The sequence below is a fragment of the Haplochromis burtoni genome, unplaced genomic scaffold, assembly GCF_018398535.1.
Source record: "Haplochromis burtoni strain Fernald_Lab_line unplaced genomic scaffold, NCSU_Asbu1 Contig_51, whole genome shotgun sequence".
Classification (NCBI taxonomy): domain Eukaryota; kingdom Metazoa; phylum Chordata; class Actinopteri; order Cichliformes; family Cichlidae; genus Haplochromis; species Haplochromis burtoni.
The window spans coordinates 1,136,532-1,159,912 of NW_024582412.1; the positions used below are offsets into that span (position 1 = coordinate 1,136,532).

The 23,381-nt window shown below is 39.2% G+C and overlaps 1 protein-coding gene across 3 annotated transcripts; it reads right to left on the reverse strand.

Annotated features, from left to right (window-relative positions):
• Positions 1-925: 925 nt before the first annotated feature.
• pip5k1ba (phosphatidylinositol-4-phosphate 5-kinase, type I, beta a) lies at positions 926-22,193 on the reverse strand. Of its 3 annotated transcripts, none has more exons than XM_042220577.1 (15): positions 22,062-22,193; positions 18,420-18,636; positions 16,037-16,167; positions 15,190-15,307; positions 14,922-15,074; positions 13,882-14,178; positions 10,090-10,274; positions 9,690-9,770; positions 8,480-8,528; positions 8,304-8,388; positions 8,088-8,222; positions 7,915-8,005; positions 7,230-7,326; positions 5,470-5,525; positions 926-3,412 (listed from the first exon to the last, which is right to left on the reverse strand). In XM_042220577.1, exons 2-14 carry the CDS (start codon positions 18,489-18,491, stop codon positions 5,487-5,489), a joined length of 1,533 nt encoding a protein of 510 aa, XP_042076511.1. In that variant the 5' UTR covers positions 18,492-18,636; positions 22,062-22,193; the 3' UTR covers positions 926-3,412; positions 5,470-5,486. The 3 variants fall into 3 exon arrangements, with proteins under 3 accessions (XP_042076511.1, XP_005921766.1, XP_005921767.1); XM_005921704.2 differs by lacking the exon at positions 22,062-22,193 and adding an exon at positions 18,764-22,053; XM_005921705.2 differs by lacking the exon at positions 5,470-5,525.
• Positions 22,194-23,381: the final 1,188 nt, after the last annotated feature.

The following is a 23,381-nucleotide window of genomic DNA, read 5'->3' on the forward strand; positions in this document are numbered from 1 at the left end:
ACAATAAGGTGCTGGAAGCATTTGATAGGTCCTCAGAGAGTTTCGTCCATATTGACATGATACCATGATTCGTCATGTCCAAGAAACCAGCTAAGGGATGGATTTGGCATTCAACTGCAGCTCACTGGGTATTTTCTCTTTTTCTGATAACTCTCTATAAACCCCAGAGATGGTTGTGGTGGGAAATCCCACTAGATCTGCATTTTATGAAATACTCAGATGAGCCTGCCTGGCATTAACTAACATGTGATGTTTAAAGTAACATGAATCTCTTCTCCATTCTGATGCTCACATTGAACTTTAGCAAGTCGTCTTGATCATGTCTACATGCCTAAAATCATGTGTTAGCCAGCAGCCAAACACACATACATCTGTCTACATTTGTCACATTTTAAATGAGGTTTCATTTTTGGTGATCAAACACTAAAGAAATGTAACTGCCCTGCTTCAGATGCAGCAAAACAGGCCCTGACCGTGATACTACCACTACCAAGGATCACTTTTCACTTTACCTTTCACCGTCTTCCTCCGAGTATGGAGCCACAGTGAGCACTGATGTAAAATCTGTTAGTGATTCAGGCTGTTGCTGCCAACGGTACACACTCCTATTGTTACTACTCGTGCGGTGAATGTGTGGTGATATAAAACTCGTGTGACCGGTTTAACCTGCTCTGGTCAGACCCTCTGCCCTGAATAGAGTCTCTATGTAAACAGAAAAACAATGAACAAGCTGTTGACAATCAGCAGTTAGACATCATCAGAAGACTGAAACTTGACTCAGTGAAAAGGGGAAATAAACGCCACACCCTCACCACTAAACAACACATAAAAATATGGGTTAATCAACAGAAGCCATGGATACTGCCCTCTATTTTATATTAAAGCAACATAATTTTGAAGCAAAAAACGAACACACAGATCAAAGTAAAGATATTGAAATAATTTATTTCCCTGATACAAGTGTAAAGTATTGCTATAGTACAATTATAGGCCTACAAAGCATCTTAAAGCACTGATTTTTAAAGTTTTTAAGGCATGTGGAAGATAAGAAGACAGTATATACATGGGACACACTATGGTGTCTTTTTACTACAGAGTACTACACAGTTTGTAACAGGATATAGTTTTATGAAACGCCAGTGCAGATAAAATGGGTGTAATGAGGTATGACACACTATAAACAGAATATCACCTTGTCTAGTTTTACCAACATTATTATTATTATTATTATTATTATTATATCATCTTGTATTGATTTAGATTTTAAGAAATGTTAGAAGAAAAAGAAAAGGTGGGTAGTCTCAGAAACTTTGGTGGAAGGGATCCACCATCCATTTATCTTCTTAAGCACTTAGGTTCACAAAGCGTTAGAGCCCCAGTCCATCAACAGGGGATAAAACTAAAACACAAAATCTTCTACAGTAGGTGTTCAGTTGGGTTTGAAAGGCAATGTCATACATTTCACAAAATGTTCACTCTTTTTATCATTCTTTGAACTCTTATTAGCAAAGAAACATTTCATCAGAGGACAGAGGTGATAACCCAGAGCCACAGCATCGTGACAAATGGAGTGAAACCACAACACCGACCGTGTTGCTGTACTGCAGAGGGCAAGGGTCCAGTTCTTTCCTTTAAATTGTCACGTGTTCAAACATCATTATAGCATGAAAGTTGACCTTTGTGAAATGACGTAGAAGAAAATCTTACGTAGTCTTATGTAGCAGAAAATCTTCTGCATGTTTAAACAGGTATAAGAGCCATGCCAGCAGCTCCGTGAGTGCTAATTTTAGTAAGCTATTGTGGTACGTTGCAAAGTAGTCATTATGAATGGGAAGTTTGTCTGAAAATTCAGTTCATCTAATGAATTTGTCTTTTTATTCATTTTTTAATCATGTAATTTTGTAATGTTCTTCGGGGTTAAAACAGGGCGTTACTCATGCAAATGTGAGTGAATGTACAACAGCTGTTGTTGTTGTACACTGGTGTTGTGATATGTTGGTGAATGTGTATGTTTGAAATAAAAAATGAACTGAACTGAACAACTAATGTGGATTTTCACACATACATCTGAAAAACCTGAATGATCTTTGAACATAGCTCTATGTAAATACAAGACAAACGAGCACTGATCTATTTCTGAAGCTGATGAGCTGATGTTTACTTCCTCATGGAACCAGCCACTGAGAAATTTAAACATTTACAGAAAATCAGAAATATTAGCAAAGAAACACAAGGATTTACTAGCAGCAGTGTAAACGATAACAGGCAAAGAAGCAGCTTTGTAGTGTTTTACTGCACGTCAGCACAGTAGTTCAGTGCTACTAATACACATTAACACATTAATATATCTGCTAGTTGTAGAGGTGTTTCCATTGATTTGGAAAGTCGAGTTTCACCTAACATTAAAAGAAAGAGGAACAACAGAGCCTAATGCACTTTTTTTCAAGAACAAATGCAGCCATTTTTTTTAAATGAACAAGATGTACATGCAATAATTCTTATATAACTTTTCTTGAAATTAAAAATATTTTTCTGAATTATTAATTTGGATACTTATCTTAGAAATTCCAAAAACATGTAATAAAAAAAACTGCTCTGTTTTCCTGAATTAGATTAGTCCAGTTTAATTTTTTATAGAACCAGTCAAAAGTTTGGACATGTACTCGAAAATAAAAAGTATTTCTTTTTTCACTAGCTATTTTTGTGCAATGCTAACAGCAGTGTCTTGATTTCATGTGATGACATCACGAGCTGTACTTTTCTCTGTCTTTGCTTCACACTCATCTTCCCTGCATGTGTGGGGTTTTTTTTGTGTTTTTGCATCTTTCAACTCCACACCTTGCATATCAGTTGGCTGATACACCAGTGGGACTGTCTTTTATGTGTTATCATTCCCTACATATACATTCATATTGCTATGATGTCTGGAAGGTGCACAGTGAAATAATAACACACCTCAAATGTTTTAAAACTAAAGTACGATTATTAAATGTAAAGTATAGAAAGTGGTTAAAGTGTAGAGAGTAAAAGTAAAAAGCTGTTAGAAGATTTGGGAGTCAATGGAAGTACGGATGGATTAAAAACTGGCAGCAGAAGTAACAAGCCCTACTCGGCGCAAGCAGGAAGAACATTCCCACATTCATGGAGGAGGCATCTCATTATTTTGGAAAAACAGAGCAGATTTTTTCTGAGATTGAAACACGGGACTTTTTTTCTCGAGTGACTGCATTACGCTTCTACAAGGATCATAGTGATGCTCACAGTGGAGAAAATGAGAAGAACAGGCTACTTCTTGTAGTTTGTGCCATGTTTGCTGAAGTCCTGATGCCTTCATGTTGTTGGACTGCGGTTGGTGTTTCAAAGTTCACAAGTGCAGGTGGTTGGAAAGGAGCAATAACCTTGTTTCTCCTCACTAGAAATCAAGAAGAGAAGATTTTAATTGCCTTCAGGTGACAACAGACACATCTGTGCAGTCTTGGGTGTGTTAAGTAAAAAAAAAAAAAGAGCAGTTTTCAAAAACATCCTGGCATCTTTTATATTTTCTTATGTACGCTCTATTGCCAAAAGTATTTGCTCATCTGCCATCACACGAATATGAATTTGGGTGACATCCCAATCAGTCTCTGTACTAATTCATCCCAAAGGTCTTGCTTCAGGTTGAGGTCAGGACTCTGTGCAGGCCAGTCAAGTTTTTCAACACCAGACTCACCCGTCGATGTCTTTATGGACCTGCACTGGTGTGCAGTCATGTTGGAACAAGAAGGGGGTGTCCCCAAACTGCTCCCACAAAGTTGGGAGATGAAATTTTCCAAAGTGTCTCAGTATGCCGAAGCATTAAAAGTTCCTTACACTGGAGCAAAGGGGTAAAACCCAACTTCTTGAAAACAACCCCACATTATAATCCCCCCTCCACCAAACTTTACACGTGGCACAGTGCAGTCAGACAAGTACTGTTCTCCTGCCAACCACCAAACCCAGACTTATCCATTGAATTGCCAGATGGAGAAGTAGTTTGTCACTAGAAGTCTCCACTGCTCTAGTGTCCAGTGGGGGCGTGCTTTATACCAACGTTTTGCATTACACTTGGTCATGTAAGGCTTGCATGCAGCTGCTCAGCCATTGACACCCATTCCATGAAGCTCTCTGTGGCGTGTTCCTAAGCTAATCTGAAGGCCACATGACGTTTGGAGGTCTGTGGTGATTAACTCTGCAGAAAACTGTTGACCCCTGTGCACTATGCGCCTCAGCGTCCACTGACCCGCTCTGTGATTTTACCTGATGTACCACTTTGTGGCTGAGTTGCTGTCATTCCCAAATGCTTTTGCTAGCAGTTGATTGTGGAGTATTTAGTAGCGAGGGAAATTTCCTGACTGGACTTGTTGCACAGGTGATATCCTATCACAGTACTATGCTGGAATTCACTGAGCTCCTGAGAGCGACCCATTCTTTCACAAGTGTTTGTAGAAGCAGTCTGAAGTCAGGTGCTTAATTTTATTACACCATGTGCTTATGGAAGTGAATGGAACATCTGAATTCAATGATTTGGATGGATGAGTGAATACTTTTGGCTGTATAGTATATTTTATTCAACCCTCCAGTGAGCAGGATTTTTGCCACAGAGGATGAGGTTGTCCATCAAAGTGAAGCTGTCAGGCTGCATTTATTTCTGTCATGCTTGAACTGATGTGTTGAGTGCAGACTCTTTACTGCATTCCCACAGTAAAAACCCCATTGTCTTTGAAGTCAGGCCTTTTTTTTAATTTTTTTTTTTTAGGAGGTTAAGGGTAACAGCTGGGAGCATGCTTTTCATCCACCCAAGCCAAAACATTTATTTTACTTAATTTTACTTGAGGAGACAGATAGGTTCATGGCTCAGATTTCCTTTTTTTTTTTTACCTACAGTATTTTCAGTGTTTCTGAGTCCCACTCTTAATGTCAGAGGCTTTGAGATCAGATTAACTCGGACGTCTGCGGGCTTCCTGCAGAGCCTGAGTGGGACCGCTTAATGTAGACTGAAGAACGGCTTCATATAAGCCTGAATGAGGATTTTGTGGTTATGTAAGAGAAGTGCTGTAGAAAAAAAAGAATACATGAAGGTTTCTTAGGCTGACACAAGGACCGAGGGGCAGGGAGGAGGGAACTGGACTCAGCTGAGTCACACAGAGTGGACGTCAGAGGGGGCTTCAGGACCCCAGGGCTATCACCATCAAAGAAGAGAGTTCCAAGAAGATGAGATAAATTGCATGTGAGTGTTGAGCAAGAAGATGTTAGCATGTATTAGGTAGTAACATCTTATGAATAAAGGTCAGTTTGTTATGGTCATGAATCACTACGTGATTCTATTCTGTTCATGGAGCGCCTTTATCGGGGCTAAAATACGACATCATGAGAGCCTCCACATCTTCTTGCCACAATCACAGGATCAGTACAAATTAAAAGAAAGTATTATCGGTGTAATTTGCTGCTTACACTTTATTGACGACTGATCAGCTCCAGCTGGGTCGCCTGGGTGAGACTGTGTGAGGCTGAAAATGCAGAGATACCCAGTGACCCCTGAGTTCATTGTGCACAGTGTTCCTAAATACAGCAGAACAACTAACTATGGCTTCTTTTATGTAATTTTATGAGGACTAAATATAATATCTCAACAACAGAGTTGATCTTGTTGTCATGACATTTGTCTTATAAGGTAGTCTTAATGGGTTTTAATGAGCCCCTTAATGAGCCCTAGTTGAAGCCTATAGTTTCAGGCATCTATTCAAACATTATGAGCCCACTAAACGGCCAAAAGGTGGCATCCTTCAAAGTCTACTCAGAGATCACCTCATTTAATTGGGATTTTTCACAAACATGGCCAGTAGAGGTTGACTCTAAAAGTGAGCAAGTCCCCAAAGACTTTCATGTTTAAAGCACACACCTCTAGAACATATATGAACTTTTGGATACTTTTTAAAATGATATTATGTGACAAATAATGGAACTTCCTGTGAAGGAAGGGTCATCCAAGAAGGTTTTACATGAGTTTTATATTATTCTGTCTCTTGGAGGAGATATGAGACTGTGCTTTAGACGTATACATCCACAGTGTCTTTTGTCCTCTCTTCCTCCACTCATCTCCAACCGGTTGCAGCAGGTGGCTGCCCCTCCCTGAGCCTGGTTCTGTTGGAGATTTCTTGTAGTACAGATGGAGTTTTTGCCTCCCACTTTCTCCACGTGCTGGATCAAATTGGGTTGTTTGCTTGTTGGTGTTTAATAAAGCGCCTTTAGGTGACTGTTGGTGTGCTTTGTTGCTTTATATATATATATATATAATAAAACTCAATTGCACTGCACTGAACTGAATATACAGTTTATCGGCTTGCCAGCCATACTTGGCACCTGATTATGTAGTGCTCCAACCACCTGACTCCAAAATGGCTCTACATGGTTGCAACCAAAACACTAGTATGAAAGCTTCAAAATGCATGGTTAAAATATGGGTGGGTTTGTGGGTGTTGGTGGCTTTATCTTTCATGGTCTTTGGTAAAGCAATGTCTTGAAAGACGTGTGCCAAACAAACAATGTTGCAAGTGACCCCATATGGATGTGAGAATATATCGAAAAGTTTGGAGCTTTTATGCACAAAGCGATTTTTATGAGCTGTTTGGTTGGATGTAAACCCCAAAATAAAATAAACCTAAGCAGGTAGTTTATTTTAGGCACCAAAAGCATAACTTAATTGCTACGGTATCTGCAATTGGAGATTTTACAGTCACTTCTTGGCATGACCACCAGATGTATACTTTCTGTTTCTAAGACTGAATGAAACAGATGAGGTGACACGAATGGAACTATTCAAACAATTCAATGGGCTGATAACATTTAAACTGTCGTTTCTGGACATAGAAACATCTGAGCTTAACCTCCCTGAATATTTTTCCCCTCCTCCCCCTTGTGTGACAAGTGAATGTAGCCTGAGATCTGTTCTCTAGCTAAATAATTCAGTTTGATGCTGTACTGAGTGAGGGGTGTACAACCACAGATGGATGTTAAAGCTTCAGCTTGAAAAATAATCTTGTTCACTTTCTTTTCAGGAGCCAGTCTGAGCCTCATTCAGCAGGGCTCCGACTGGATTACTTGTTAAATGTTTACTGGTCTTCGGTGCTGGGCCTGGGTTGCTTGTAGTCTAACGATAAGCTATAGCATTACAGAACCCATTAAGACTCTGCAATTTAAATTACATGGCTTACCAAGTAGACATCCAGTTCAGAGTCAGATTGGCTTCTGCTGAGGGACGGCAGTGGATCGTCCAGAGCAATCGTTGAACTGGAGGCTCGTCGGTCTTCACTGCAACATAGAAATACAATTTACTGTTGTGTATGAGCTGAGTTAATGTCTACATCATCATTCATTGTTCAGCATCCTCTCAGAATATATTGTTGAATATCAAAAGAAAGATGTAGCTTTAGCTCTTTAGAAAACAGTAAAAACACAGTTGTTTGGAACATTTCATCAGTGGCAGGGGAAAAAAAACTGCAGCTCACAAGCCACAAGAAGCAAACTTTAGAGCTGAAAATGAACTGCAACTCCTAAAAACACACAATTCCTCAAATGGCCACTTCATTGCTGGCTCCATAAGGAAGTTGATCCCCATACACTAAAGCCTTTTTCAGCAGCTTCCTGATAACATAGTTCGCCACCCTGTCATCCAAATATGGTCCTTTATGGCTCCAACAACATGGCAACGGCCAAATTTCAAGGCTTCAAATATGTGCAAGCTAAACAATGTCCACAAAAATAATCTCAAGAACTGATGGATGGATTTTGGTTACACACTTTCATGTCTGTGTCAGTGTGAATCAGATCAAAATATCAACTTTTCAACTTCTCTTCTGAAAACTGGGCTTTGATCTGAAAGCAGTACATGTGAAGTACCTGTTTTCATAGTCTTCTTCCTCTTTTCCGCTCAGTTTTAAAGAAACGGCAGACTCAGGTAGAAGATCCGGCTGTTTGGAGGAACTGTAAACTGTTAAAAACAAATACACCGTCAGCGAACAAGTCAAGCAAAGCTTCTAATAAAACAAACATAAACAAAAGAAACAGCTTACAGTTTCCATCCAGGTTGTCCATGCTTTGGGCTTTCTTCTCCTCCTTCATCTCCTTCAGCGGGGACAGAATCTCCTGGGAGACTGACTTTGCATAAAGAGAGTTCTTTTTCCTCTTTGAAGATGCTCCTCTTAAAGCTTAAACACACAGAAAAAGAATTTAAAACAAAAGCTGCGTTTATGCAGGAAACAGAATGGTGGCAGGTTAGCATGACTTACGATGGCTCTTCTTGAAAACAGTCGTGCCCATGAATTTCAGAAATCTGTCTGCATAAAAACTGGGCCTGTGCACTGACACTGTGTCCTGAAATGAAAACAGGGCACACGTGTGAGCAGCTGCATACATAAGGGATAAAACAGCCTGGAGTTAAGGAGAAGTAAGAAGTATTACAGACCCCGTCATGTACAAGAGCCTTCCAGGAGTGTTCCACCTTCTTAACGAACCTGAAAATGATTAAAAATTGAAAATCAAATGAGTTCATTATGTAACATTTTTACTTGTGTAAATATTTATGCTTGCTCTCGACCATAGACTGTATATAATAAAATGGAGGTAGCCACTGTGGTTAGCAAGGTTGTGCTGCACAGCCTTGAAATTTTTGTTTTTTTGTTCTTGCTTTTCACCACCAGGGGGCAGTGGTTAACCGTATATGTTCACATATACGTGAGCTGTTTAGCTTTTTAGATTTCCTTTTAAATACCTTTATTTCCCCTAGGGGACAGTTGTCGAACTCCAGGCCTTGAGGGCCGGTGTCCTGCAGGTTTTAGACGTGTCCTTGATCCAACAATTAATTAAATGGCTAAATTACCTCCCCAACATGTCTTGAAGTTCTCCAGAGTCAATGAACTAATCATTTGATTGAGGTGTGTTGACCCAGGGTGATATCTAAAACCTGCAGGACACCGGCCCTCGAGGCCTGGAGTTCGACACCCCTGCTCTAGGGGCTGCAGTTATAAATAAGAATGTGCTTTTATTAAGGACTTGCCTGGTTGAATAACGGTTGTCCTGACTGCACCATCTTGTGGTACAAAGTGGTATTACCTGAAATTATATCTTTTCAACACAATTTACTGTCACAGCTGTTGGTATTCGTCCATCCATTTTTTGTCGCAAATCCAGCTTTTACATGCCTTCTATGCTTCTGATGGCTTTGCTGCAATGCATCTCTTTAATTTAGTTGTGGGTTTTTGGACTTGGAAGGCCACCTCAGCCAAGTTGAGCCTGAGCTGCAGCCGTGCCTCACAGCCATGACTGTGTCAATCTTGCCATGAGAGATGGGGACAGATCCCATTTTGGTAGATTTTCCAGGTTTAAATAATAAATAACAAACAATATAGCCTGTGTTTACTGAGCCAGTAATGAGTGTTTAAACTAATTTAAATGTTCCTGATGCAGGAAAACAGGATGAAAACCTGAGAATCATAAAATATAAACTAATAATAATGCCAAGGAAACAAGAGTCACAAACAAAAAAGAGTCGCATGTCTACAAATGTTTCTGTAATGCTGCATGGGGATGGTTGATCCAGGTGCAGCTGAGTAAGGATGATGAGACAGTTTGTCTTCTGCATGTTATTTTTGTGCATGTTAATGCTGTGAGCTCACCTGTAAGACTGAAGAATGTCGATAATTCCTAAAAAGATGAGCAGACTCTCGTCTTTATGTTTGGCAGGAATTCCACCCAATCTGGAAAAAAAATTATGATAATTTTACAGTTTTTTAAATGAAATTATGCTTTTGAATGTCCAGCTTTTCTACATTTTTGACCAGATCAGCGAGCAGTGAGGTTTTAAAAAAAAGCCACTAGAAAAATAAGGGAAACAAGACCTAAAAACAGGCGTTTTAGTATGAAGCAAACCGTTCTTATTAGATTTGACTGTGTGCAAACTAGTATGTATAAAGTATATGGTAATACTTATTTTAAGATAAAAATAACTTGTGATGTGAGATGTTAAAAAAGGTTTCCTCTATCATATGTGCTGCTTAGTCCAAAGTGTCCACTTACGTGTCATCATCTGCCACTGGTTCTGGGTCCTTGACATTCCCCTGGATGGACTCGAGGGCGGTGGAGTAGAGGACTTTCTGTCCTCTCCTGCTGTCACATCTGCTTCCTCTGCTCAGCGGCTTCCTATCCAGAACGTGAATCCCCAGCAGGAGACTGTAGTCCATGATCTTAAAGCTTTCCAGGACCTGATAAGAGACCAAAACTGAACTCAGGGAATCAAATTTTAAGAACCTTTGAAAATTAAAATTTTTTCTTTAATGTTTAATAATTAGTTTGTCAGCGCTAAAAATTTTTAACCTTCCATTCTTTTAACTGTTTAAATACTACACATGCTAGTGGCTATCAGGTCTGAAACCATGACACTAAGTTCCCCAGAGCCCACTGATTTACAGGGACACTATAAGGTTCTGGCCAAACAAAAAACCTGCAACTACTTCAGTGGCATTGTTTAAAAGAAACTCCCATTCTGAAATGCCCACCTTTAGAGCATCAAAAAGCATGTCACAGTGTGACCTGCACACTACAGACCTTCTGGTGGACCTTGAATGCACTGCAGGTAGGCCATGAAAGATTTACATTATAAAAATAAACAAAGCTAACAGAACAGCTGTGGGGTTAAAATAATCCATTACTCTTCATTTAAATAAATCTGAATTAGTGTTGTATTTTCAGTAGAGGAAAATGAATGAAGTAATGGTGGCTATGGCATGCTGAAATCAAATCATCAAAACATTAAAATGAGGTAAAGTTCACATCAGGCATTGTTTAGGCAACTTGTGTAATGAAATACAGACACAAACCACTAAAAGGGTCAATCGAGCCTACAGAGCAGAGCCTGCGGTATTAGACATTTTGTGGTTATGTGTGTCCGAGGCTTCTAGTTGCTTACATAGGCCTAGTATCTCTCTATATTCCCAAATAAAGAGACATTTCATTTGAATCCCACAGCTGAGCTGAACAGGAAATTTTGCCAACCGTTAATGAGATTTTGTCTGAGCAAATAAACATTTACTTATCCCTCAGAATGATCTGGCGATCCTCTGACGTTTAATCTACCAAAAAGAAAGAGGTCAATACTTTAATTTGTTCCCTACTTAGACCTCATACCTAAACCCTTCCATTATTGGCATTTATGAGCTAACAGGTTAGCCACGTGGAGGTTACAAATGACATGCCTGCTAAAGAAAGCTACTTGATACGGACGTGGACCCCCACAGAGCTGCATGAATGCTTGTTTATCTGTCAAGCAATCAGCTGCAATCACCTTTCTGATTTCCTATTTTTTCTATATGTTTGTCACACTTAAATGTTTCAGATCACCAAACAAAGGCAATAGAGAATTTCCCGTCATTATTTTGTTTATTATATCACCTTTTTGATATATGTCCACATTTTTTACTCAGTGGTTTTAACAATATAATAATTTGAGTAATAAAATAAAACAAAAATCACCTACAGTTCAATTTTCTTTATAAAAATAAATGAATAAAAAGTTTTACTTTGAAGGAAGTCCCACTCCCAGAGATCAACCCTGGATCTATAAGCAAAAATACAGTAAAGCATAAGCCTCAATCCCTCTGACCAAGCACTTATGTCACGAAGTACCTCTTGTAAATAAAGAGGGCCTTAAAATGTGCTGCGTTACCTAATGCACTAACTGAGGTCATATACAGCAGCCCAGTATGAGCGTATTACATCCAGTTTGCGCTTTAGCGTCCAGCTGCTCCGCCTGACCATTAGTCAGATGTTTCGCTCTGCTGCACGCTAATCCTTCATCAAGTGACCACTATTGTTTCTCGCTAATGAAACAACAGGCATGCACTAATGCAGTCATCAAAACAGCTCAGGGAATAACAAACAGGGACACAGTTCCAGGTGCTGGCCTGTGTGATGTTATCAAAGTAGGGGAATTGCGCAGTTATCATTGGCTGAATATAAACTCTGGATTTTGGGTTTATTTTGGCATAAAAACCAAGTGAGTGATGCTTTTCTGATAAAAGTTTTATCCTCATGACCATTTAGTTTGGAGCTCTGGAATAATTGGGATTTTCTGGGACCTTTCCTTTTGGAGAGTATAGCTAAGCATTCGAAATTTGGGCAACACTTACCTTCCAAATTCTTAAGAACAAGCTTTGTGGAAGATTCTATTAAACCCGCGAGATGATTCACAGCTAGTGAGCATCAGGTGTCTTGTGTCATATCGCCTAAATCAGTTCTGAGCATGTCAGACAAACCATCTCTTATTGTTGCACGACATGTGGAAAAGGTCAACCGACCAGAATCTCTGAACACTGTCAAAAGCTCATGTATGAAAACAGGATGTTCTTACTGTGTCAAAGTTATTAGCATGTCTGAGCTGCAAGCAAAGTGCAATGTAAATCAAACACTGATATCATCCTAACTCAAACCAAGTAGTTGTAATTAACCCAACCAAGCACCTTTAAGTGCCTATTGTAGGATTTATGGTCCCATGTTTGTGCAATCCCATGAAACTCCAGCAGTGCATCGCCCTATGATGATGGCAATGGCAATTTCATTTATATGGCACATTTCATTACAAGCAAACTCAATGTGCTCAGCACAGGAGAACATGAAAACCAGTGTAGGTTTACAATGCCAAACTCAGTGAAAACAGCAAACTATAATAAAGCAAGACAAATTAGAACAAAAACCAATAACAAAAACATACTGAATGCAGGCCTGTGTACATAAAAAGGTTTTTCCAAATACCTGAAAGCACCTTGGGCACCCTTAGATCTAATTCTGGGAACAGTTAAAATATCTGCAACTGATGAGAGGTCTGACTGGACAGTGAACAGTGAGGTTAAAAGGGCGATAAATGTAGGTAGGATGATGATTAGTTCAAAAGTTATTGTGAACAACAGGGGAGGCAAAAACAAAAAGATTAAAGATTAAAGAGGGCGCGAGAAACACAAACAATGGCTGCTTTTAATGACTCAGTTTCACTTGATTAAAAAGAGCAAAGACACCAGCAGTTGTAGCCCACATAACTTTGATGTTATACCCTTGCGACAATGCACAACCACAAAGTGCAGCGCCTACAACAGACAATAACCTGCTGCCATGCCTAAACAGCAGGACACTCCTACAATTAAGAAAAAAAACGCGTCAAAAGAAAATTAATTAGCGAAATAAAAAGGTATAAACGGACTGTTAAGCATAGCCTCCTGACTAAAAACTTTCCAGTGTCTCTAAAATGGGAGCATTACAACTCAGCTCCCAACTTTGCCATCCTGACACACACGATGTTCATAAAAGTGAGATGCAAGCAGCATCGGATAACCCCGCATTATGTGAGCCCTCAGGATGAGAATGTATTGCTGAAGGCATGCTACACTAAACACTAAATCTACTTCACTAGCCAGCAGTTTAGTGGATGTGGCTTACAACATAAAAATGGTAGTTTAGCTGGATTTGGTGTCCTTGGGATTCCCATATACTTGTTTGCCATTCACCTAGGGACCATTTTTGGCCCGAGGACAACACAAGGGTTACGGTTTTAATGGTCCCCAAATGATGAGCTAGCAACCCTCTTATGGCAATCTTTTTTTAAATTAAAATAAATGGATCTAAGTTTGCAGTTATTAGACTATGTTGTTTCAAGTATCATGAAAAAAGTACATTTTTGACTTGTGATCTTTAAAAATTTTAGCGGTTGATATATCCGACAAGTAAAAATGCACATCTTAAAGGTGTTGCATTCAATATTTATCTATTGAATGCAACACATAGTTGCTAATGGATGTAACATCCTTAATTAAGTAAACATACCCGACAGTCCCTCTGCAAGGTTTTCATCAAGGCACTATATGTGTCCGGGTCAAAGACCAGGCCCTCGTGCATGTCCTGGAAGTCCAGGTCTTTGAATGTGGGTGAGGGCTTGGAACGCTCTTTGCGTGAGGCGCGGCGCTTGTACGAGGATCCCTTCAGGTCGTACTTGTAGTGCATCTTCATGGCTCGCGGCAGCACATTGTTCATGACCACCACTCGAACGGTGATGCCTCCGCACTGGATGCAGTAGAGGCCGTAGAACTTGGGCAGTAACGTCCTCGGGTTCTGATTGAGATTCTACAATAACAAAGATGATGGTTTTTTTAAGTGATAAACAGAGAAGGAGTAAATGTCCCTGATAATATTGGTCCAAATGAATCATTTTATTGTCCATTTTAAGTCCATTTAAGAAGAGAAAGACTGAAACTGCAACTTTCAAATAGGAATTAGTCCAAAATAAGTGGTCGGAGAAGAAATGTGAACATACACATGTAAACAGGTCATTTTGGGAACTGTAGATTATATCAGTGGCATATTAAAAGGTGATATAGTAATCAGTTCCCTTTCCCCAAAAGTAACAATTTAGCTAGTCATGTCCATGTGCTGATGCATGTGCACAGCAGTTCCATTTTAGGTTCAGCCGACAGAAATCTTCTTTTCTAATAAAGATTATAATTAGGGATGGATTGTGTGATCCTGACCATCTATTAACTCCTGCACCTCCCTGAACTTGGTTCTGCTGGGTGTTTCTTCCTGTCAAATAGGTGTTCTTTCTCACCACTTTCACCAATTAATTTGAATAGGTGGGGTTCTTGCTAATAATGTTGAGTGTTTTTCATTAGCATATAAAGCAGCTTGAGCGAACTGTTAAAACTTAAGTAATTACTAGTAGTATGGAACTGTATGTTGCACTTACACAATACTTCATGTGTGGTCAGAATACCCCCCCCCGCCCTTTACCTTGCTTTGAGTAATGCAAACATATGTTGCTGTATGGCTTTAATGCAAATGTGCTAAGACTTGTTTATTTAGTAGCTCACCATGTAGTAACCAGGAAGCAGCTTCTGCAGGAACTCTGCCTCTTTAGGCTGCACTGTCTTGATGATGAACTCATCATCGCTGGTGAGGTAAAACCAGGAACTGCTAGCACCGGGGTTGGACAGCTCTATCAGCGGCTCATTGCATATGGAGTACTGAAATTCAAAGTGAGGCAACAGTTTAAGCCGAACAATGTTTTGCAATCAACTCAGGGGAAATTTACACCACATTGTCGTGAGCCAGAATGTGAATTTGGGTCTCCACCCTCACCAGATAGTCGTCCGGTTTGATGCCAAAGAGCTCTCTGAAGTAGCGAAAAGCCAGTGGGGCGTATGTTTTCAAACGGAAATCTGGGAAGTGATGTGCCGGGGTCAGGTTGCTACCCTCACTGGAACACATACAAAATATTCATTAGTCTAGCTATTTGCAACTTTTAGGAGCACTGTGACATGAGCATGTAACAGGTCATGGTTAGAAATGCACAGGTGTAACTATTGAAAATTACTGATAGCTGATATCCATGAAATGAACTACTGGAAAGAAACAGCTGCAGTATTATCTTCCTCTAGTGACCAAGTGCAAAATGCCTATTGAGAAATAATGGGGTTGCTGAAACATGTGGTTTCTGTCAACCCACAAGTGATTATTTGCACACTTCTAAAGGTAACTTCCCTTTTTTCTTAACATCAATACAGGTTGGCTGCCACTGTGTTTGTTTAAATAACTTAGAGTAAGATTTCTCATAATAATAATTTGCATTTCTTTCTTTCGTTGGTAATATGTAGTCAACTTATTTTTTTTGTAGGCTGGGAGAAAGTGACGATGTTCACACTTAGCTGACTTACATAGTTTTGGTTCATTTTGGGGTTTAGGCTTAGTACTTGGATTGTGACTTGATGTGCTATGTAATGAGGCCAATCTGGGATTTAAAGCTTACTCAAATCTCCCAAAAATGCATTCAGTTCCTTGGTAGGTAGTGATAAAATTAAACTCCCTGACATTTCAGAGTAAACCTAACATGCATAGAAAACATCCTAGATATATGGGGGGGGGGGAAATCCCTGTGCATGTGCATTGGTCATTCTCTGAAAGGATTGCAGTGCAAATGTGAGTGTACCTTGGCAGGAAGACACTCTCCACCACAGAAAAGTCCTGCATGAGAACATCTCTGTCTGGTTTCGAGCTGAGGTTTCCCACAGCATAACCGATGCCCAGCTGGATGGCGCCTTTGAGTGCAGCTGGTGTAGGCTAACAAACAAATTAGACATCCTAGAATTAGGAATTTTTTTTTGTGGCACTTAGTTGCACATTTTCTTGCTTTCTTTGTAACATAGTTTATCGTTGTTCAACACTTTGGTCCGGTGCAAAAATACCTCAACACTGGATTAGCTATAGCATTGGCAAGCTTCTCTCAGAAGGAATTTTAATCTCCAGTATTTGTTAGCATGCTGACATCACCAATAATGGCTCCTTTAGTTTGTTTTGTAACTATGAGCATGTTAGCATTTAATTCAAAGTAAAACTGTGCTTACAGTTGCCTCACAGTGAGTGACAGCATTAGCTAGATTAATAATGGTCTTATTTATATCATTTTTAGATATCGTGTTAATATACAAAGAGGATAGTAAGCTGAAGCTTTTTGATGTAGGAAGCATGTGAAACACAAACAGCAAACTACAAAATTTAGCTAACACTGAAGAACCAGAAACTGTAGTTTCTTTAGTGATCACTTCAGGCTGGCTCTCTTCTCAAAATGTACAAGTTTACAGCAATAAAAGACAGATTTATCACCTGGTACCACAAAAAATATTTTTCCTTTATGAGGGAGTTATTTTTATTCTCTGATCTCCCTGACAGATCTCCCGATTCAGGTAGCTAGGCCTCTCCTCTGCTAACATGGAGCTCACTGTTATTATCTCCTCTTTGAACTTTCCAAGAATCTATTGCTTTAATTTTGATAAGAAACATTCCAGTATTTAGTTACTCTGTTACGTATCCCTGTTATTAGCCTGCATGTGTATCTGTGTGTTGCATGCATAGAGAGCATAAAACATGGATGTAGCTAACAAGTGATTAGCCAATGAGAATACAATTGGTACTCCAGCCTTCTGATATTTAAAATGCCCAAAATTAGCAAAACAGATTTAATTAGTTATTCAATATGACCCAAATGAGACAGTAATCTGATAAAATGTATATTTAGGTCAGGGCAGAGGACTAATCCTGTATCGCTGAAACATGCTTACAAGTGCATTGGTCCTATGTCCAGAAGTCTTTTGCAACTGCGTAGTTACCTCCAAAGAATAAGGGTTTAAGCAACTGTATTTTTTAGACATAGAAGCTGTATCCATGTTTTATACTGCCTGTGGTTGTAACATGCAGTTAATGAATGCACCTTGCTAGCATTAGCCGAAAAGTTAGCATTCCCATTGTCACTTATGGTCACTTAATGCTGAAAAACAAAACATATGGCCAAAAATTCTAACACTGGGGCTTCAAAACTGCAGAAACCTAAAACAATGGGTGATGCCATGGGTGTTATGGCCATCTTTTATACTGCCTGTGATAAAGTACAGTCTTCAATGATAAAATTGTGCTAAATGCAAAATTATAATCATCCCTACAGATTTTAATGGTCAGCATTTCTTTTTGTTTTTGTTTTGGTAAGATTCTGTGTATGGATACAAAGATACCAAACAGATACAAAATATGTCTGTTGTTTTTAACAGGGGCTCATTCTGGATTTTTTTCAAAGTGACACCTGGTGCTCTGTGACGCTGTATTATGGGCACAGTTAAACGCCATAGTGTGTTACAGTAAGTCACAGCATTTCATTGTGGACCAAATGTAACGATATAGTGTGACTAAAACAATTGTCTTCATTTATATCAGAAAATAATTAAAACAAACAAATCATTTAAAATAAACTGCTTTGAAGTCTGGAACAGGCTCCCGGCACTTCAGGACAACCTCAAATACTAAACGAAGCCTTAATACCTGTAAATTAATTTTTCCAATTAAAAGAAAAGCAGACATTTTACTTTAGAACTTATTTAGAGCTTTTTCCTGCGAGCCAGAGTGTGAAGCCGATCAGCCTAATCACACCATTTTCCCACCACTTGTTCCCTACCTCACAGAGCAGCTCTGTTACATAACACAGCTGATGAAAGAGTAGCTGCAGTCACGTTATTGCACTTCATTTGACTTAAAGTAATATTGCACATGACTTTCTGTATGACTTTTTGAATTTTTATGACCCCTTTAAGCTACTAATTATTTTTCCCAAGATCATGGTGTAGTCAATAATTAAAATAAACAGCTCAGGAAAGAAAATAATAAGTTTCACATTTAGACTCCCAAATAAAAAAACAACCTTTGGTTTCAGTGTTCTGTTTGACCGCAGATATTTTCTGTTTTGACATCAGCAATGACTTTGGGTGGGAGTAACTTTGTTCCTACCTGAAGATTTTTCCATTGCTTGCTTGAAATGATTCACTCACCTTTTTATGATCCTTTGACGCTTTAGAGGTTTTGGTTCCCCTTCCTAGGGTGCTGGCAGGGGATGCTGACATCTTTTGGACAGAGAGAACTGGACTAGAGGGAAGCTCGGCTGTCCTTCCTCCAACTTTGATTCTGCCCGAGTTCCTTTTTTCCCCTCAGTGGTAAATGCACAAACACAACAATTTACAGAAAGGGCATTTTCCAGGTAGGCTGCTCCTGTGGATGAGGTAAAGAAAAAAGGAGTTACACAATGTGTTGCATTTGCATGAATGTCAATGCAAAGCGCACACACGCTAGTGAAAAGCTTCCCTATCAGTCTTGTCTAGTTGTTCCTGTGACTTACAGTATATCCTGGGCTTTCAATAATCTTTCTGTCTGGGGTACTTCTGGACTCTGAGGACCTTTTGGTGAATGTGTTAGTCTTTTAACTCCAGAATACTTCACAACAACCCTTGATCCCAATTAAGAAGGATTGGGAACTATTACATGTTCAATCCCCCCGTGTTATAACAGTGCACAGTGTTTTCTTGATTATGTGATCATCAGCTTCCAAAAAAGGACACAGTGATTAGCGAAATGAAGCCATATACCAAGATCTGTTCATTTCAATTGCATGGGCTTTAGATTATGGTTTATTTCCAATGTAATTCTCCTGAAATTACAAAAAATACAGACCACCCCAGCTAAGGGTAATTAATGTGAAAAGGCAAGAGGGGATACTCTATAATACAGCCTGCACCCATGTGTAATTACCAGTGTAAGAAACTTTAAAATTAAGTTTTCCCTTCCCCTCATATACTACCAAATATATTTGCTAATTTAATTTCATAAATCTGAAGCTTTGTAGTAAATATAATAGAGTAAATCATGTACCCCACTTTAAACTCACCTGAACTGCCTTCTGTGGTGTTGCTGCTAAAAAGAGACTGGGTGGTTGCTGTCAGCTTGCAGCATAGACATCTGTGCAAAATCTAAAGATCTAAAAGCTTCTTTTAACACAGACAGATTTCACTTTGCTTTCTGTTTAATTTAGTTGCGCTATAACCGAGTACAACAAACCACTGGTGGATTTGAATAACTAAAAAGACTGTTTCAAACTATCCAAACAGGTGGCGTGATAAAGGACATGTATTGGTATTTTAATGTGAAACAATTCACAGGTGACCTTCTTTGGCTTGAACAGAAGTCCAACCAATTTGCCTGCATACTTTTTTTCTGGCCCTAAGCCATTGTGCCACTGGATATATTGAACCCTGCCTTTCTTTCAAATATCCTGAAAAAACTCCCTTCTTGTACTCTGCATAAGTTCTAATTTTAGATGCTGAAAATAACTGTAGGACTATGATGTGGAAAGTTGAGGGCTGTATTGTGAGGTGTTACTTTCAACCTCGTGAAAATATATGCAGTTTTAAAACTGTGAAAATTAACTTCAGCAATTCAAAAATGTGCAATCAAAACATACACAACCACTTAAACTTCAAACAAACAAATATGGAAACAATTGAAAAAATTAATCTGCACATAAGCAGTATTGGAGATTCAAGCATTATGTAAGTGTAACAAATAAATTATACACCTTTAATCAGCAAAATCTATAATCTGGAAACCTGGCAACAAGTCCATATAGGTTACAGCTGCATTATATTTGTGCCAGAAAATGGGCAGATGCACTAACACTAACACAGTTGACTTACGTGTGTACATAAAGGCATCAGCTGGAGGTATTCTGTGATTCAGTTTGCAACTGCACCAGCATTTTAACCAACATTAGGAAGCACAAGTTACTTTTCTTCTAGTAACATCATCTTGTTTAATGAGCAAATTTGAAAACTCTATCCTGGCAGACAAGCCCCTGTCTAATTTAAGCACTGTTTCAGGATGTGGTTTCGCGGTCTGTCTCTAAGAGAATGCAACTGTCTTTTCAGGGGGTCGTGACGGCAAAACTTGTTTTTTCAAGGATCTCACATGCAGCTCTCCTTTGCATGTTTAAATTAGAAGCTGAATAGATATAAAACCCTTGCTAAAGATTATTAAAAACTGACCTAGTGAATCAGATCAGTGAATGAGGTTAATTGTATGGACATAAACTCTTTGGTAGATTATTTTTGATTTGGCTTTGCAACACTTTACATATTGACTCCAACTTTACTCCAACTCTTCAGAGGGGACATTGAGGCTTTGCCAAGCTAGTAATGCAATGCAAACTCAACTGGGTTTGCTCCCGATAAGACATAAAACCCCTCACCTAGGAGTCATGCTAGTCAGATACCTGAACCAAATGAGCTGGCTCTTTTCGATGTGGAGGATTAGTTGCTCCACTCTTAGCTTGTCAGAAATGACCCAGCTACTAACTCTATATCTAAGGGAGAGCCAAAATTGAGCCAATTGAGAGCCCAAGATATTTGAATTCCTCAGCTTTGGTACAGGAAGTCATCGCCAACCCAAACAGCCACTGAAGGAGTGTTAAGACAATTCACACCATCAAAAAAAGTATTTATTTACATTTAGGAGTTATCTCTATATTCATGCCTGGATGGCTTAAAAGGGGCCAATAGTGACGCATTTACTGTATATAAAAGCTGAATGTTCCTTAAAGTGCTGAAAGGCAAAGCTAATGTGATCACGTCTTAAACCTGATTCTTTTTCTAACAGTCAAAGATGGCGACTTCTCTGCTTATATAAAGAAGATCCATTAATATAAGCATGTTTCCAGTCTCTTTTTTATGGAATTTGAGGCTCATTTTGTAAATTACAATATTATTTAGCATAAGTCAAGCTACTTTACACTAACTTACTACTGTTGATGCTGATGATGCATTTGTTACTTCTGAGCTGGAATATTCTATCCCACATTTTAGTGTTGTTTCTTTCCTTTCTTGAAACGTTGTGCTGCTGTTATGTCCTTCATTTATATACCATGTACTGGGTTATAAAGCACTTTCTGACACTATACTGTATAACTAAGTATGACATTCTTGCTTGAACATGCACAGATGGATCTTTTGGTATTGTCATATATTGTCCATAAAAGTTGAGAAAATATTAAACATTCCACCCTGAGTGGAGCCCACAGGCCCTCATCTCGATATAGTCTAGACTAGAAACACATTTCATTATGATGCAACAAACGTCAGCAGTATTGCTAACATCCTCCAAACTCACAAGCATCTGAGTGATCACTTCTTCACAACTCTGTAATTTCGAACAGGAACTCAACGCCGGTCCTTTACACTGCTTTTGATAAAAGACCTCTGAATTGATGTCTACTTTTAGCTGGGTGCTTTCACTGAAGGCCTATATTTAACTCAGTCAGTTCATGTGAATGTTTAAACCTGCACCTCCTCACACAGCACACACACGGCAGCTGTTTTGCATGCATGCAAATGATGGCAACTCTTTGCCAGCTGGCTATGGCACATTTTATTTTATTTCTCTCTGACGAAAAGGAAGTGGAGCTGATTTCCTCTTGTGATACCATCGCCAGCACGTCTTCCCTCTAAAGAGGCACACGAATGGCCCACACATGCTAAAACAATGACACATTCACAGCTAAGATGGCACAGATTAAGATGGAAAAGTTGACCGCTTGCCCCCCTTAACACAAAGTGGAGAGGCGGAAAAAAGAAGAGATTCTCACTCACCTTGATCGGCATGGTGCTGTGAAGAAACTGGCCAATGCGTGTCTGGGAAAAGGCAGTGACAGAGAAATACTGTGTGATATCAGCTCTTAGGCTGACTGTGGTGAAATGAGGAGCCAAGTGCTGCAGCGACTGTAGAGCATCCTCACCACTTCCTCTCTCCCTCTCTCTCTCTCTCTCTCTCACTCGCTCTGTCTGTTTGTCCCCCCGCCTACCTGTTGTATTATTTCCCAGCACATACATGACTCACTCTGAGTTGTAGAAAGGTTTAAAAGTGCAAGGTGTTAAAGTGTCAATGTAGGAAAAAGTCTTGAAAATAAATATCATGCACGACAGCTTTTAAAAGCTTTCTACCACAAATTTGGTCACATAAATATTGTTTACAGTAATGGTATAAAGCTAGCTCATAGAGTTATGTTGTAATATTAATATATGAGCTCAGAAGGAGATTTTTTATTAAGATATGAAATTGGAAAAAGCACAAAAGTTGGTTGACAGGAAATGAGGGGAAAGACACAGGAAATGACATGGTGCAAGGATCAAGAACTCCTTAAGAGTCACAAATTTGAGATACTCTACCTTGATTTGAAATTCATATTTCCTGGTTTCTTTCTGGAATAAGATTTTACATTTTATAAAGGTTTTTTAAAAATAGGGTTGACAACTCAAAACCTATACATTCAATACAGCACCTTATTTACCTCACCTGCCCGGCCAGTTTAGAATCCCCAGGCTACCTAACAGGGATGTCTTTGGACTTCAGCCGGAACAAGAAGAACATAAACGTCACACAGAAAGACACCGACCAGCAGATCTGAACCCAAAACCTTGTTACTGTGAGGCGACGGCGTATGTTCTGCTATTGCAGCATCTGAAACAACCGTGTCCACGGTCTCATTTCCATCTAGGTGACCCAGTCTCTCTGCCTTTGTTTCCTTCCTGGTGTCGGTAAAGCCATCCCCCGTCTTCCTCAATAACTTCAAACACATTAAAAAACCTTTTGGGCTTTTGAGAAGAAGCCAAGTCACTTGTCACAGAGTAACTGTTACCACAGCACCGGACATCAAATATAAATGCACTTTGTTTTTGTTTAAATCTGGTCATCCAGTGGCCTTTAAAAAGTGTCCCTTGATGTCTAAATTAAATTGATAAAATTAATGAACTCAAGTGGCCTTTTCAGACTGATACCATTTTGAATTCCACCTAATTTCAACACAAGTTCATTATAACCTACTGAGCGACCCAATCATTGATTCAAAAGTGCAAATGCAATTTTTTTTTTTATGAAGTCAGGGGTTGTTATGTGGTAGTGGTTTTATCTTT

Coding starts and splice junctions, on each gene's coding strand:
- pip5k1ba (XM_042220577.1), bottom strand. CDS start 18,491: ATGTCAGCATCCCCTGCCAGCACCCTAGGAAGGGGAACCAAAACCTCT. Junction 15,308..16,036: donor GAGAGTGTCTTCCTGCCAAG/GTACACTCACAT, acceptor TATGTGTTCCAG/TGAGGGTAGCAACCTGACCC. Junction 7,327..7,914: donor GAAGAAGACTATGAAAACAG/GTACTTCACATG, acceptor TCTATGTTGCAG/TGAAGACCGACGAGCCTCCA.